General features: G+C 36.8%; 2 protein-coding genes across 1 annotated transcript in view; one reads left to right on the top strand and one right to left on the bottom strand.

Moving 5' to 3' along the window:
• Positions 1-17,870, bottom strand: part of LOC117165029 (uncharacterized) — a 474,023-nt gene that overhangs the window by 230,515 nt on the left and 225,638 nt on the right.
• The window catches only part of dpr1 (defective proboscis extension response 1), a 443,679-nt gene that overhangs the window by 247,132 nt on the left and 178,677 nt on the right, over positions 1-17,870 (top strand). The window contains exon 3 of the mRNA XM_076623411.1: positions 16,325-16,535. Coding sequence (XP_076479526.1) covers positions 16,325-16,535 — 211 coding nt within the window. The remainder of the gene's footprint in view (positions 1-16,324; positions 16,536-17,870) is intronic.

The following is a 17,870-nucleotide window of genomic DNA, read 5'->3' as shown; positions in this document are numbered from 1 at the left end:
CTCTATCTTGTCGAATCCTTGTCCTCCCTGTCGTCTACATGCCAGATGCAAGTTTCGTCGATCCCAGCATGCGCTGGAATGTCTCGTCCCAGCAGGATAACGATTCCATTCCATACCTGCTGCCAATGCGTCCCAGTGACACTGTTCGGACTCACGAACGCAAAGCCACAAACCAGTATTTGCATTTTCTTGTAGTTGTGTCCGGCGATGTCGAGTGGCCCCGCGTCGGTCTTTGAATTTCATTCGAGGCGAGCTGAATTCGCAGCTGCTTTCTTCGACGATTCTCGAGATTCAAAAAGAAAAAAAAAATTGACTTAGGTGTTTCGATTACATCGAGTACATACGGTATATGCTATAATCCATAGTCAAGATTGTTTATTTGTTATTTATTTATTATTCATTTATTTCACATATTTTGGCGTACTGCTTTACAAAGTATCAAAAAATACTTTCTCTTTCACTAGAAACCACCAAAGTAAAGCCATTCTGATATAGGAGGAAAAAGTTTCTCGAAATAATCGAGTTAAACAAGAAAACGAATTACTTGGGAGAGCACGAACCAGTTTCTTCACGTAATTCATGCAAACGAGAGAGATAAAAGAGATTGGGGATGAAGTACCTGCAGTGTTCAACCACAATGTTGATCCTGAACTTCACCGTAACTAGGAGGAGACGTTATGGAAGACGTTTATTTGTTTTCCGTTTTACAATGGATAGATCAATCAAATATCTATCGCTCGTTTAATCGTCGTAATTAATCAGCATGTTCTTAACTTAAATTTAACTTAAATTTCGAAATAGAGCTATGCAAGCTACTATACAATATATGTACTTAGGGAAGGTTACAGACATCCTCAATTTTATTACAAATTCTTTAAAAAAATGAAGTTTGATTTAACAGATTATTTTAAAGAAAACCATAACGGAACTCCATTTGACACATATTTGAATTGCAACTTTTACAGTTAAGATTGGAGCAATGCAACTAGTTATTCGTTGGGAATATGCATCGAAGGAGCTATGTATCGGGCCAAGGATTTACTTGGAAAAACGAAATTTCGTATGCATCAATCCGTTACATGTGTATTTTATATGCACATGAAATAAGAGCCTCCGCTTTGAAATCTCAAAGTCGTTTCTACCTAGAAAAAGGAAATTCTGTTCATTATGATACTTTCAAAACAACAAACAGTATGTTTCATTTATCTCGAACCGTTCAAATATTGCGAAAAACAAGCGATACAAAAAGATGTCTCAGGCAAAAATTGCACGATGTCAAGGAGAATATATTGCGATGACTTTTCGACCTCCTATAAAGCACACGTTGAAGATTGTAATTTTCTATTACATATTTTTGTAGCTTACATTCAGACGATTGCAAAACACTGTAAACTTGCGTACTTTGTTTCGTATTATCCGCTATCGAGTTACGAATTTAAAAATTCGATGTGCCATCGGCACTAGAGTCGCCCTACGTACATCGCAGGGGCACAAAAACATGTTTTTCATAATATTACTACCGGTATCGCTGAAACACAGGACCCAGCTGTTTTGATGTTTCCAAAACAGTCAGTCCGTTCTGAACAGTCATTTTTACGTAGCTTATATCCTCCTGACGAATTCAAAAGTTTACATCACGGTGACGAATAGTACAAAAGACACAAGTTTGTACTATTTTGAAAACGTCTGAACGTCAGCTACAGGAATATGCAATAAAAGTTAGAGGCATCCGCTTAAAAATGTTAATATCACCTTTACAGTCAAATATATTAGGTTCGAAAAGTTTCTTTCGTTTTATAGGGAAATAATAGACGCACAATGTTTTTTATTTCATATTAGTTTATTGAATTATGCACGAATATAATAATAGAAATAGAACGAAATGGATCATACCTAATTCAATAAAATAATATAAAACAGAAATTGTTGTTCATCTATTATCACCTTATGAAACGAAAGAAACTTTTCGGACAACCTAACACAACATATCCCCGTTCGTATTATGAAAATTTTGTCTGAAACATTTTTTCGTGTCGTTGGTGTTTTTCGAGATATTTGAGCGGCTCGAGATAAACCAGACACACATTGTACAATTCATCAGAAATATTATTTTAGAGACAAAATACGTAGTTTTGGATGTAACTGCGTGGAAAGATTATAATAACACGCTGGTCTGTACCATGATATTTCTTTGCTTTTAAAGCGAATGCAAAATTCTGACTCTCGATGGATTTCCGCGCGAAAGTGTCACGGAACAATATCACCTGATCCTGTCCTCTGTCAAAGAAAATGCACCGATGAAAATCTCTCCGCGACAACGGTTTTGCACCCTTGTTTCCCGTCCGTTGTTTCCGCTTCTCTCCAACTTTCGTTTTGGATATTTGTCGTTCGTCGCGACGCGAAACACACAACTTGCCAGCTGTTTGTCTTACCCCTTTTCAAGCAGTTGTCAGCTGTCGTGACGGGAACCGTCGTACCGAAATTCCGTTGCCAATGGAACTGGTCGAAAGATCTTCAAGTTGTTAAGACTTTTATCGATAGTTGATAAGAAGCGAGACGCTCTTCGTATCAACACAGCGACGAACGTAGCCGTGGCTCTTATCTCTTCGCGCAAAGTTCCAACGAATTTTAGGAATATTCGCGAGGAAGCTTGATAACTGAGGATTACGTCATCAAAGGCTTTTAGCTGTAGGAATAAACTGTTCCTAAAATGCTTTAGATTATCTTGGACTGAGACGTCAAATATTGCATCCCCAACGTCGAAATTCTATCTCGACGACGCGACGATTACGAAATATGCGCTCGTGTTCGTCCGTTTAATATCCTAAGTTCGTGAAACTCTGTTCTTGCAAAGTGCATTTCTGTTTGACGATATTTTATGCGATATTAATACGTTTTAGTTGTTATTCTCGTTTGTAACATTTGCACGTTTTACTGAAACAGTATACTATAACGATAGAATAGCGAATAATAGAAATATATATGAAGTATACGTTTAAAACATGAAGAGGATCAACCAACGATTCTAATAATTCGATCTGTTATCTAGAACGAAGTATCGAATATGCATATTGCAGCTTTACGTGGGAAGTAACACAACTCGAAAAAATATGTGGCGGCACTCGACAACAAATACCGCCACTCGATACTAACTACCACCGGACAACGGTAGCGCAGTGGTTAGCGCCTTAGGTTACGAACGTTCGGGACCCGAATTCGAATCCCGGCGCCTGTAGTCCGATTTTTCTTCCACGCATCTAAATTAGAAGAAAAATAGCAGTACCCCATCAGCGAACTTTCTACAGCCAGCAGCTACAATTATCACGGAAAACATCTTCTACGCCTCAAATATATTATCCAGAAGAAGCGAAAAACTGTTTTTCGATCGTAATCTAATCAAATTTACGAGCAAGAAGAATAATGCTCGTAAAACAGGCTCCGAGCGTTCTTTTCCTTTCGGCTTTAGTTCTTAACCTTGGAACAGTCGCCTTTCTAGTCAGGACACAGCTAATAATAAGAGCATTTATAGAATACAGCACAGTACCACATAAATCAAGAAGAGCGACATAATCGTCCTCTATCGGCCAAATTATGAATATGAATGAATAAGATTTCCATAATTGGTCGAGGAGTATCTCTGCAACGTTTTCATAATGATAACTCGAAAATCACATTTTTTTGATTTTTATAAAAGTTTATGTACGTGTCGTAAGAACCGGTGGCATCATCATCTTCGCTCCGACAATTCCTGTGTCTCCTTCAAAATTTCACGTCGCTGCATTCAGCAACAGGTTAATAAATTTACTATCTCGGGGCGTTTTTGCAGAAAATGCGATGGCTGTCATGAATTTATATTTGTAAAAGGGCCCTCCTCTTGATGGATGTGCCATACGCTCTTTATTACGGTACCTTTCAAAAAGAATGAAGAAAGATTATTCAAATAAGATTTTGTATTAGGAAAATCGTAAGATTGCGAGTTGTGCGACAAAAGACACAGACGTCGTAATTTGTCGATGAAATAGATCGTTAAAACTTATTAAATTATTTAGAAGGTGTTTTCCACGATGTTAATATCTATATGAGAATAAATAACGGGTTTGTAGATGATACAGTGATTTGCGAAAGTATATCGACACTCTGTTACACCAACAATCAATCAGTGAATGTCACCAACAATCAGTTAGAACTTCAAAAATGAAGCCGTCGATACCATCTTCGAACGCAACTTGTAGCACTTCCTCGCACAGGATAACCAGTTACGAACATATTGTCGCGGAGGGACGAAACTGCTCCACGAATTTCTGCTTCCGAGCAATTCCACTTACGATTTGCCTATGTCCACTGCCGTTAACTCGAACCTCTGCCCAACATCATAGCAGCGAAACGCTATTACGCGATGCTCCAAGTGATCGAAGCAAGCGAATTCAGCGAAATATTCCAGGCAACAGAACCTTCTTGTTCTTCCTGACGTCGCTTCTTGCAACAAAAAATCACTACATACGTTCGATCGTGAATGTGTCTTAATTCTCCGAAGATCGAACATGGACGATTATTTATGAAAATGTAACTTCGTCTCTGATTACAATTCTCCTTGACGACACTCTTTTCTTACAGTACGAAAATTTACAACATGGGATTTCCGATAAATAAACGAAGAGAATGTAGATAGTTGGATGGTTGAGAGTATTCTGTCCAAGTGTGACATTTTTTTGCCTTGGAATTTCACGGCTGTGGAATTGTTCGGATTTCTGAGGAGATTGGGGAATCGATTTATACGAACGTCGCATCGCATCGTCGAAACGCCTTTGAATTGTTTTTTGTTCTAATCCACAGGATCAATCAGATAGAGACTCATTCATCGAGTTTTTCTTGTCGCTATCTTCCTCCCTCTTCCTTCTCTTATGTACAGACTGGATTTCCTTTCTTTTTACGACGCGGAGAAAATGTTTCCTTCTGCAGGATCGTGTGTTCTTCAAATATCGGTGTCCACAGTTTCTTTCGGTGTACAGGGATTTTCTGCCTATCTTTCTTTCTTTGTCCCTTTATTCTACTTCCAGAAATAGTACTTTAAGAGGAAAGTCACTTTATCTCCTCTCGATCTCGTTTCTTTTGTTTTGTTTACCGAACCAATTTTTGATTTACCGATTATCCAATTTGTTCTACCTACGTTGCACAAAGTGGTTCTTTAGAAAAGAAACAAAAAGTGAAATTTTAGAATGAATTAAGTATATGAATTATATTAAAAATTATATTCTGTTGTATTTATACCAACATTTTCTAGAAAAAAATTATATTGCAGAAAATATTCACCATTTGGTCATAGTATTCTTTCATCCAAACATGAATTTTTTAATATTTGCTGCTCCCACATTTGATAAATTTAGAAAATATTAATTTACAAATTCCATAAAATATCATCCACTTTCTAATGCTAATAGCTAAATTATTCGTCTTAATATATAATGAGCGTATAAAAGAATGAGGTTTCACAACATGTTTTCGAGTAAAGTGCTATACCATTATCGAACTTCGTGAAACATCTTCTTAGGAAGAAGAAGCAGACGTTACTGCAACAAAAGATCAAATCTCTCGGTGAAAAGAATGAAATAAGAAAATGTCGGTGACTTTTTTCTCTTTTAACCTGCTCTCTTCATCCTCTTCCTTTCATTGTTCTCGATTTATGTGGTTCTTCAAGCTTGTGCACGAAACATACACCTTCAAAAAAAGTTCACGAAAGTCATCTTACGATTCACAACGAGAAATTTGATAAAAAAGGTTAAGAAAAATTGCGTAATAAGGAAATATTTCTTCCGAAATACCTCAGTTAGCTACGTTCACACAGAATCACAAAAGTATCTTTCCCTGGGGGGCAGCGGTAGAATGAAATATATTACGACCATTACATTTAATTTCTACAAAGCATTATATTTGCGCAGTACTTTCCCATAATATTATCCAGGTCATTCACATTATTAAAAATTGTTTAGTCCGTGAAATTAATCATGTTTCAACTATTTTAGGAAATTCATCAAGTGAAACGCCGATGACCTCCGATGACTATTAACGTGTTATATAAGATCTGTAAAAAAATATCAACTCCTTGCGAAATTCCGTAAAATGGACTCTTTGCATCAGAGTGATCTTTCCCCTCTTCAAATATAAATTTTACCCATCTCATTCCCTAAAACACACTCCGCGAATCGTAAATCGGTGCCATCGCTCACGAACTCGCTCAACCCCGCGACGCAAAAACGCAATAAAAGCGAGCGAGGCGACAAACGAGTTCACAGAATGAAAATAGTTCGAACTATGAGAAAATTTCGCCGATGACGCGGTCTGAAAAGGCCGGCGTTCCTCGCGAGATTTCGGCCGGTCGTTTCTTATCCGGGAAATTTCTACGCTCGCGTGGCCAATTTCGACTTGAAGGCTGTTTCCCAGCGGACTTGAGTATCGTCGTGCATACCGAAGAAGTTTACTTTGATGCATCCCCCTGGGTGTAGCAGGCTGCATGCAATCTGCAAATGCGTTGGATAAGTCGCGTTTCAGCGATTCCTCCGTACTCCGTTCGTAACAGCCATGTTTATCGAGCTGACAACCTTTCCACGATCATGGTCAACTATTGTAATTTATCACGACGAATTTCTGGTCACTTAGCACCCTTTTTTAATTATTTATTCATTATTTATTATTTAGTAAGTACAGTTACTTAGTATTTCGTATTATGAGACTAACTCATTTTTCATCGCATTATCAAAAATATTAATAAGAGTAGTTCGGCAACACGAAAATTTCAATAAATTCGAAACTGAACAAACAAATCGAAACGGAACAATTCTTTTTTCTAGCTAAAAAACGGTCATAGGAGTGAAAACATCCGACTTTTATCATCCTAAATATTTTGGAAACTATATAGGAAAAGGGAAAAAGTTACATTTAAGTTGCAATTGTTATATTAATTGTTAAATTACATTAATTAAATGTTACATTAGAAGGTTATCTTTTATATTGTACATAGTGGGTGTGAGAAATTGAAAGAAATGTTTCTTCAAACTTTATTCCACCATAATATTTTCAATAATTCTGTTTGTTGTTGTCACATGCATAGATGGCTTACGAAGAGCTCTTTACAAATATAGTATATACGAGTTGAAACAACAAAATTTTTGCTCGCACAAATATTTGTGCTTTAAACACTTTTTCGAAAGTATCGTCGTCGTAACACTTCCGTAGGGTAAATACAAAAGGGTAGCTAATATATCCGTGAGCTACTTCATGTAACGTTTGTGTGATTTTAATCACAGGAATTTTAATGTATAAATAAAAATTTTATGAAAAGATAATACAAAATAAACGCGGAATAATAAAAGGATAATACATGGATGATAAAAAATAAACTTTGGGGGATGTTCTCATCCTTATGACCGTTTTTCAGCTGAAAAAAATTATTCCTTTATTAACATAACATGAACTATACCTGCACAAAGCTCCAATCTTTTCTTAATTTTCCAGTTGTCGAGTTTCCCTTGTAAGTCGCTTATGAAAATAATTTTCGTATTGCTTTCGTACAGAAACTTCAATTCTGACAAAGTATAAACCATTGAAAAACGTATCTATATATAAAAAAAATTTCTTATTCTCTTACTACTAAGCGAAAATTATATTTTTTAAAGACTTGATCTACCAGGTATTTGTCTATTCCGTCAATGAAATTTCCATTCAAATATTTGTACGAATAAATTTTTATGTTATGAGTTGACACATAATACGTTAGCGAACATTTAATACCTGACTTTCCACGGTTGTATTCAAAAACGTGTTTTACTCGATCGCGTGTGAGTTTTACTAGCCAGGATAGAACGGACGGGCAAAATTTCCATATTGGTAACATAGCTCTAACCTGTAACCGCCTTTCGTGATCGATTCGAACGAGGATTTTTGCACCTCGGTCGCTTCTTCCCTTCGTCGTTCGTGTTTCCCTCTGGTCGAATTTTTGGCAGTCTCCGCGATACGGGACGTTTAAAAAATCGAATATCGTGATACCTGTTTACGTTTTCCAGGGTTTATATCTGTGCCTCACTTCCGGCCCGTGATTTATGACTCATAAACGTATCCCATCGTGCCGACCGATTTCCACAAATATACGGCAGATCGAAACGTTATTGCAAACCAGCCCGGGTTATACGTTCCACGCAATCAGCGGATTAAATCGTTACCCATGCCACGGAGAATTCCGGATGTATTTTTTATTCACCGCAGACGCAACTTCGAAAATACAACGACGACCATTGCCCTGGAAACACACGTGTCGATATCCGAGGATGCTTAAATTACGCACACGATACCTGACAACCGTTTCACCCCACTTAGACGTAATTAAAAATCTCGTCGGGTGTAATTAGTTCGTTCTTAAATGGAACAAGTGGAACACGTATTTTGTACAAAAAAATTTCAGATGGTCGACTACCTTGTAAAGATATTTGTACAGCTGTAGAAATATGTTACGAATGTAGTGTACGCGACGTAATAAACGTTTTCAAATTTCGTCAGCACTGTCATGACCACCGAATATGAATTTTTCTCTTCTCACAAATGACTTTCTGTTTCACGAATGTACAACTCATGAAATTTGTATTTTTCAGGAAATACTTACCAATTCTTCGTATAAGTTTGATGGTCTAGTTAAGTTCATAAAATAATCAACTTAGAAAAATGTCGAGAAAATATTGTGGACGAGGCAAGAAGCTAATAATAATTTGGAAATTTAAGAATTGTTTGTAACTGTGACTACTTTCGATCCATATCCACGTAGGATTGACATTTATTTTTGAACCATAAATCCTCTCGTTCGGGGACATATTAAACCGGTCAATTCTTTGCAATTCTACAGCCATTCAATGCAATGTAGCACTTATCTTAAAAGCTCGAAAGCTTTCGACGTCTCTGTAGCGGTCGGATTCCATCTAGGAATGAAAAAGATTACGCGTGAAAATGCGGCAGAATAGCGCGAAAAAAAGGCTTTGCTTGATATCTATACGCGAAACGGTCGGCATAATTCTTGTTAAAAAAAAAATGGAAAGGGGCGGATTTGAAAATAAAATGTGCCTCTCTTCGGAGAACCGCGATCGCGTTTCAATTCTTATCAAAAAAAGAAAAAATTCGATCAATGTTGTAGAAACTTTTTCCTCTCTTTCCGTTTGTACTACAAAATGGTAGTCTGTGCTTCGCGTTTCCAATAAATTGTTCGTACTACCATAGCTTCGTTTAAATTGCGACACTATGTCGTTGATTTCCCGATCATCCTGTCTTTTACATATTGAGCACGCTTTTACAGAAACAAAGGAACAAACGTCTTTGAGATACGGCTCGAGGCGCTTGTGTTTAAACCAATGGACAAACTGACCTATTACTTGTAATTACGGCATTGAAAGAGCTGCAAATCCAGCGAAGGCTCCTTCACAGAGAGTTTCTTATCGAATCATTTTTCTCTGCCACAAAGAGCTTGCTCTCTGAGAAGCTTCATCTCAGGAACATGTTCATTTTATTTTCTCTAGACAATAGCGTAATCGGATTATTTCTTAATTCCTGTAATCTAATTTCTGTATGGTGAGCTTTGGGCGTAACAAGGGTCCATATTATATATTTTTCAAGCATTGTATTACTGCGATTATTCATCGATAATGGATAAGGGAACTTGAAACATTTGACAGTGTAAAATCTAATTAGTTCATTATATACATATGCATATGAAGTTTTAAGTACGCTCTTGTTAGGTATAATTCATTGAACCGAACAATGTGAAAATAACAAGTAACATGCAACCTATTTAGTTATATTAACAGATAGGCATGTACAAGATAAATTTCACGGACTAAAAAACTGTCAATAAAGCGAATTGCCAGAAAAGAGTACCCAGATACAATATAATATTTTGCAAAAATTAAATGTTGTGGCGTAGTATAAGTCTATCGGTTAACACGGCGAAATATACAAAAATTCTCGTGTCAGTCAACACGTTCGAAACTATAACGAAATTACTACGCGACGTTCCCGGAGCCATCAGAAGACATGAGCGAAAGTCATTTCGACCCCGTATGAAATTCGAAATTCCGTTATTTTAACACTAACGATCGTTCTTCCAAGTTAGTCTGTCCATTGTTCACGGGCGAGATATTCGCATTCTGCGACGTCTAAATACCTGCCGTCATTCGAACTGCTGTCTAAGTAATCCGCAGAAGTTGGTCAGACGCAGCACCTCGGACGAGGACAAAACCAGCTCACGATTTGACAATCGGCGAAGTTATTGTGCGCGAACCGTCTTCTTGTCTGCATCGGTTCGAAACTTCTGGCGTGTAAATTACACGGAGAACGTAAGCAGCCCCCGTGAACACGACAAGTCCGCTCTGTCCTCCCGGTCTTACCACGGTTTTCGTGGCCGATTGATTGTCAACGGATGCGACGTTGTCCCTCGAGTACACTGTAAACGATCGAATTGTTGTACAAACGTTGAAACACGAAGGATCTGGTTTGAGGATTGTGGAGATAACGCGCTGTAACGTCCATCATTTGCTGTAACACTGACATCGCTCAGACGTCACCATTTTAAGAGAAATGTATTTAAGGATCTACTGAATCGTCGTAATTTCCTGACGACATATTAAAACGTCAAATTTTATACAGAAATGTTATAATATTCTCACTTAGTCCGATAAATTCGCATTTATTGTTAGAACTGTCTTTGTTCAAAATCATGACACTCTTCGTATTAGGTTGTTCCAAAAGTGTCTTTCGCTATCTGCACGCAACTGCTTTATCTGGCAATGTTTATACAAACACGAAACCTAATCTGTCAAATGTAAATAAGACAAGGTTATAGAACAAAATGCGTCATACATAATTCAATAAAATAATATAAAACAGGAAATGTTGTGCATCTATCACTTCCTTATAAAACGAGAGAAGCTTTTGGGACAACCTAATACAAAATTCATTCAAACTTATTCACTCGTTTGTTCAAATTCAACACTATCGAGATTTATTTAGTATTACGAAATTGTTCTGGGAAAGTTTCGACAAGAGTCGTGCGTATTATTATCAGATACTGCTACGTAGCGCCGTGCGCTATTTGAAGACACGTTTTCCTTGAGGCTGCGCTATATCCAAGGTAAACTCGACAGCTAAGTGTTAATATCGTTGATTCCAACTTAATGAGTCACTACGAAATGTAGCCGTGAGGCAAGCATGTGGAAGCGGCAATTTCCAAAGCGCATTAGCAAAACACGACGGGCTTCTTCTCGTCGCGTCTTTGAAATTAGTAGAAACTCATTCGCTCTTTTGAGGCCTGGTGGCCTGAATTTGAGCGAGCCATTCGTGTCACTCCGAGTGGGAAAACGCGGTACGCGTCCGAGAATTTAATATCAGACTTTATATCGTCGCGCGTGAAATTTACTCGCACGAGCGTGCGCCTGCTCGTGCGTGCCAGCAGCAACTGTTTGAATTCGAATGTATCCAAGACGCGACGTCGAATACTCTTCTGGTAGACGTTGCGTTCCTTGAAATAAAAATTTTTCAAGTTCACAGAATACGAAGATGCGACGGAGGTGTCTTTATTTATATTCAAATACATTGGTATTTAAATATAAACATTTTTTGGAAAGTACGTAGTGAAAGATAATATTAGGTGTGGAAATTAACTCAGTGCTCTGTTATGTATAAATTATATATGTATTTATATTGCATATTTTATATTTTATATACTGTATATGTCCTATGTGTGTAATATCTGATAAATGTTAAGAAATCGGTTCTTTTTAATCACAAAATGGTGAGCAAATGTTTACGTTTACACTGAAGAAAAATGTTTATTTTTACATTTACGACAGATTTGGAATTGGTTCGATATAAACACAATGAGTCAGTTTCTACATCTAATATATTTTCATAGAATTATCATCCTGGGATATAAATAAAGGAAGAAAGGTGGAGGAAAATTTTATGGAAATATTGACAATCAGTTGGTGATAAGTTAGGAGGGTTGGGGAGCTGACAAGATCGATTTTCGTCAATTTCGAATGAACGTCGATTGGAGTATTTCGGCTGGCTCGTAAATGATTAAGCGCTCGTCGATAGCGTTGTAAACAATGTCGAAAATTGCACGCACAATTTGACAGGTCGTTCGACAGCTCGAGAAAGAAGCTTCCAGGAAATATATGGAGCAATCGTTTTGTTTTAACCGGAGATTCGAGCAGCTCTTGTCTAAGGAAATTTATTACACCGATAAATAACTAGCTGTAAAAAGGCAATGGAGGGTATGAAAGGCCAATTCGCTATGATAAACGCATCTTGTATTGAATTTTATTAGCAACACAGCATATAGAATTATCATTATCGATTAGCATACTTTCAAAAAAATTTTACGCTATTATAAATGAAGACTATAGGGGAGGAACACGATAAGTCACGTTTTCCATTCTTTACAGGACAAAAGTTTTAAAATTCAGTACACCGTCAATTAATCTTACGTTACCAAAATTGTCTTTTTGTTTAATTTTTGAGTCACACGTATATTTTTTCACCTTCTCCATAATTTAGGAAATATGGGTTGTTATAGTATCAAAATATGTTCTTCCCAATTTCAGTTATTTTACGTTAAAATATTCCCTTATAAAGTCATAGAGTAATATTAAAATTAAAAATCATCAAAAATTTACGCATGATATCTCTGTCCTCGAGCGCAGTGCCGATCTTCAAATGTAAACAGCTTGTACGAATATGTATAGGAAAACAACGAACAAAAGATGAAAGAGAAAGACTTCTTTAAGAGCGTGTCAGATATTTGAAACATTCCATTAGAGGGCAAAGTACATATTTAAAAAGTTTTATAACTGAAAGTTTCATCGTGACTGTCATAGTTGCTAGCGTTTTACGAATACTTTTAAAGTTCTTTCGTTTCGCGTGAAATAAAGATTAGACGCAATTTGAGTAATTTATACTTCCCTGAGCGCACGCCAGAGAACAGCAAGGTATAATTACATAAAACATTTCTATCAAGCCAAGCGAAATACGGTTGTTCAATCTCTCCTTTGATACAGCCTCAGTGTGTAGACATTGCTTTACTAATGCCTAACAGGCATTGCCAATAATCATCCTGGTAAACGTATTAATCGATGCCGTGCTGCGTCTAACTGCGGCATCCGCGCCACTTCGATGACTATCGATGACGATGAGACTGATATGGAATCAATAACGTCCCTGATGGCCAATCCATAAAATAGAACTTCGTATCAAATAGCTTTGAACATGTGAATTCTAAGCTTCCTCCAACTTCTCCGTCTCTGTCTCTCCCTCTATCTCTCTTGTATAGTGTTTAGAGCCAGACAGCTGTAACTAATAAGTACTAGTCGATATTGTCCCGAGAGGTTCAAATTAGTCAAATTAATCCAACTTCCTAATAGGACACGATGACTTACGGTCGATACTGCTAGTGATAGCTGTATATGTATAAGCTGGTAATTGTACGTATCGTTTGATGATTGCGTGATGAATTTCTTGAGGAAACTTCGAATTACGGAAATTATTCTTATCATTTTCTTTTTTATTGGATTTATTGGATTAAAAAATTCTCTATGGTAATGATACTGTTGAATAAGTTGCACGAAAGAGAAACAAAGTTACGTCAACTGATTAAAATTTTCAGTATTAGCGATAATTCGGATTTATCAGTTGGCTAGCTATAAAATTACCGTTTAAAAGGAGCGGTAAAGCGACGAATAAAAAGCAAGGGAACGATTATAATGTGAATGGTGGTTTTGGGAGGAAAAAAGGGTTCGCGATAAGAAAGAAATAAAGGGGTAAAGTTTGTAGATGCGCCGGTCGTGTTTTAATTTCTACCGGTGGATAAAGCGATTCAGAATCAAAGCGATTTGGATGCTAATGTTTGCGTAAAAAGTGTATTAGTGTCCCCGGTGAATGCATGCGTTGAATTTTTATTCGACTCCGGAACGAGCATTATATCGACTGAATTATACGAGATTGTTTCTCCAACAAACTTAAATGGAATTAATACAAACATATTGAATTACTTTGAAATAACATTGAGATAGTAACTTTACATTTTGTAATAATTGCATTTACGTCAGATATTATGTGAAATATCAATTAATTTAATTCTTCAAATAATTAACAATTCATTGTGTAACAAAAAAACGATTCATTTTCCCTATCTCGCGCTGTACTTGGAGTTACACACTCGCTCGAAAATATCAAGTATTCGAACGCTACAAAATTTTATTTTTGAATTTAATGCAGTAATTGAACACAAAATTGTAATCGATCAATCAAATATTATGTTTCGTACAAAAAAAAAAAAAAAGAAGAAGCAAAAGATCCCCTAATATGTAGGTGCTTCTGAACGATGGTGTTAATTCTCACCTAGTGTAATTGCCGTGCAAAGATTCTTGCTTGTGGGAACGTCTGAAATGCTCGTAATTGCAAGCTCGTAACGGTATCGCGAGAGAGTGCAGTCGCGAAATTAATTATAAAACGATGCACCAACCAGCCTCGTGGTTAGACAGAGTTTCCTGTGTAGGAAAATTCTATGATGAGTAACGTACCATGGGCAACAATTTATTTTATTAATTGCCCCATGCAAGTTCGTCAGCGTGGAAAATAAATCTCGTTAGAATATCTTGGGAGATGTTGTGACTTTTAATAAAAGTACAATTAAGTTACCTCGCGCTTATATATATATTAGATTAATGTATTATTAAGGGGAAATAACGTTCATTTCTAACGACTTCATTTGGCTTACCGTTCACCATTGATCTAAATTACCAACTTTACTTGATTTCTAAAGAATTGTTTAGGTGGAGAGAGATACAATTAATATAAATAAATATCCAGCTGGTTCACCATAGATCTAAATTACCAACTTTACTTGATTTCTAAAGAATTGGTTAGGTGGAGAGAGATACAATTAATATAAATAAATATCCAGCTAGTTCACCATAGATCTAAATTACCAACTTTACTTGATTTCTAAAGAATTGGTTAGGTGGAGAGAGATACAATTAATGTAAATAAATATCCAGTTAGTCCAGTCATAAGATTAATATAATCTCAATTGTAACACGTTCGTAATTTTCTTTAAGTTATTTCCACTTCTTTGGAAGGAAAGTTTCTACTATTTAAGTTTCCAAATCTTGTCTGCTTAGTTAAGGCAGAAGTGTAGAAAAGGGTCGAGGGTCGGACGTGAAACGTAAACGTAAGCGAATCTGTCTGCTGTCAAAACAGAAAGCCATTGAAAAGAGTTGTTTGAACGAGTGTGCACTGAGTAATGCATCGTGGTGTGAATAATTGAAGTGGAGTGTCGGCAAAGCTACATCGTCTCGAAAATTGAATTTATATTCTTTTCTCTGAAATGTTATTTTCCTTACGTTGTGGCGAAACACTTTCTGTTCGCCGAGAGATATGTCGGTAAATATTCTGACTTCAACTCCTGAAAAATCTGGATACAGGAAAGAAAGATGTTATTTTGTTAACAATTACAGTATACAACATACATAGTTGATATAATTTAACTTTTTTTAATGTAATAATTTTCAAATATAAGTAACTTAAAAGAATGCCCTTCATCACATTCATTAACGTTTAAATTTTTACGCTATGCAATTAATGTTTACCGTTAAATTATTTCCTCGAGAAACTGAAGAAAAGCGCAGCTTACAGTGTATTTTCTCCGTTTCGTTTCATAATCTTGAATTTATTATACTCGTTTAGAAGAAAACATTTCGTGTATGAGTATTTAGAGAATTTGTTGTTCGCTACTTTGACGCAGAAAACGAAGTTAACTCAGCAGTGACGAGGGTATTTGAAATAATGGAGATTGAAGCAGAAAAAAATACATTAAGACAGAAATAATCAAATTAGGGAATAGATAAAACATCATTACAAACAAACATAAACAAATAGTAAAAATTGAAGAAAAATATATGGATGCGAAAAACATTTTGTTTCGTTATTGAAAAGGAAGAATCACTTGAAAAAATTTATTTTCCCCAAGTTACGGATTTTATATAAATATTTTCCATATGTCGAATGTTGCAATACTTTCGCAGATCACCGTACTTTCTTATATTCGAAAGATCGATGAGGCACAGAGTAACAATCTGCTTACCTAACCGACCAAACTCGCATAAATCCCGGATTATGTTCAAATTCAAAATGTACCGATAGAATTCATCATTGGTTAAGGCTGCAGCTGCAGACCCTCAAGTTAGACTCAGAGCTATCACCGGCTTACATGCTGCGCTTCTTGTTTATCTTGCAGGTGTCCTGGATGCGTAAAAGGGACATGCATATCCTGAGCGCTGGCATCCTGATGTACACCTCGGACCTGAGGTTTCAAGTGATCCATCCGGAGAAGTCTGAAAACTGGACGCTGCAAATCAAGTCGCCTCAGGAACGAGACTCCGGGGTTTACGAGTGCCAGGTCAGCACCGAGCCAAAGATGTCGTTGAACTACAGCCTCAACGTGGTCGGTGAGTGAATTCTGAATAATTCAGGCGGTCACACAAGTCGCTTAGCTCGCGTCGTTTTTCATTTCCCAGCGAAATCCGGCCGATTCAACCGGGCCATCCTCCATTTTCCATCGTGGTAGAACCCGTGCTCGGTTGTGTCGCGGATTACCATAGCTTGAATTTTTAAACCGATCAATTTGTGGATCGTTACCGACGTTTATTGTTTGCGACAATATTCGACAGCAGGCTTTTCAGGTTGTGTACTTTTGCCCCGTGGCGAAAGCGTTGTCACGGAGCTTCGAAGATTCAACGTTACAATCGTTCACGTTTCTTCTCTTTGCTGGTCAGATTTTTCTTTAAATATTTGAGCAGTTATTTGGTTGACAAGTTATGGTGCAAGCAATTGTTAAGTATCGGAACAATCAGACTTTTAATTCTGATTAAATTGTCATTTACATGCACTATGTTATAGCTTTAAAATTTAATCCGTTCGAAATTTAATCATTGCAAATTGATTGCGGACATTTATGCAAATTCATATTTTCGAAACGCGATGGTAGAAACAAATACGGAATAAATAAATGATATATTTTAATTGTTCGTTTAAAATCTGATCGACAGCATATTAAAATTTACTACATGTGATTAATGTTTCAACCAAGTTTCACTCACTTCCGTTTCAATATCGCTTATTATATTAAATACGCTTATCAGATGAGAAGAATCTTTTTTTATCCAAATGAATATTTTTCTTTCTACAAAGCTTAAAGTAAGCTAAATTCTCAAACCTCACGATAGCATTGCTAGTCTACAGAAACTACTTCAAACGACCGAACTTCCTTGTGGGGAAACTCACCTAGCTAAGTATATACTTGGCATTCGTTTAAATATTAAACTGGGCGGAGATATCTAATTCAGCGGAATCAGATAACAAGTTTTTCGCCGTTTAGTTCTCGCTTACACAACCCTCTGCACGAAACATTAGGGATGGAATGACAACGATAACTCGAAGTTCTCGTTTCGTCTTCCTGTTTCCGATGTCTCGCGGCTGCGAAATAAAATGCGAAGCCAGAAATAAGTTATCCCCGCTATCGGAAGCCAGAGTTAAGGCTAGCTATAAACAAGCTAACTTGGTTCCGTGTATTCCGGAAGGCTTTCATATTGGCATAACTGCCTCACCGGCAACTTAATCTTTTGCAGTTCAATAACTTTGCAACTTGCAGCCTTGATTCTCGTAAACTTTCGAACTGTGCCGCCCAACGTCGGTTTCCTGCGAAATTAAAAGCGCTCTGCGCAGATATATTTCATTATATCACACAAAGTACACTAAACTAACCGTATTCAAAATGTCTTCGT

The sequence above is a fragment of the Bombus vancouverensis genome, chromosome 12, assembly GCF_051014615.1.
Source record: "Bombus vancouverensis nearcticus chromosome 12, iyBomVanc1_principal, whole genome shotgun sequence".
Lineage (NCBI taxonomy): Eukaryota > Metazoa > Arthropoda > Insecta > Hymenoptera > Apidae > Bombus > Bombus vancouverensis.
This window is presented reverse-complemented; position numbering and strand designations above follow the sequence as displayed.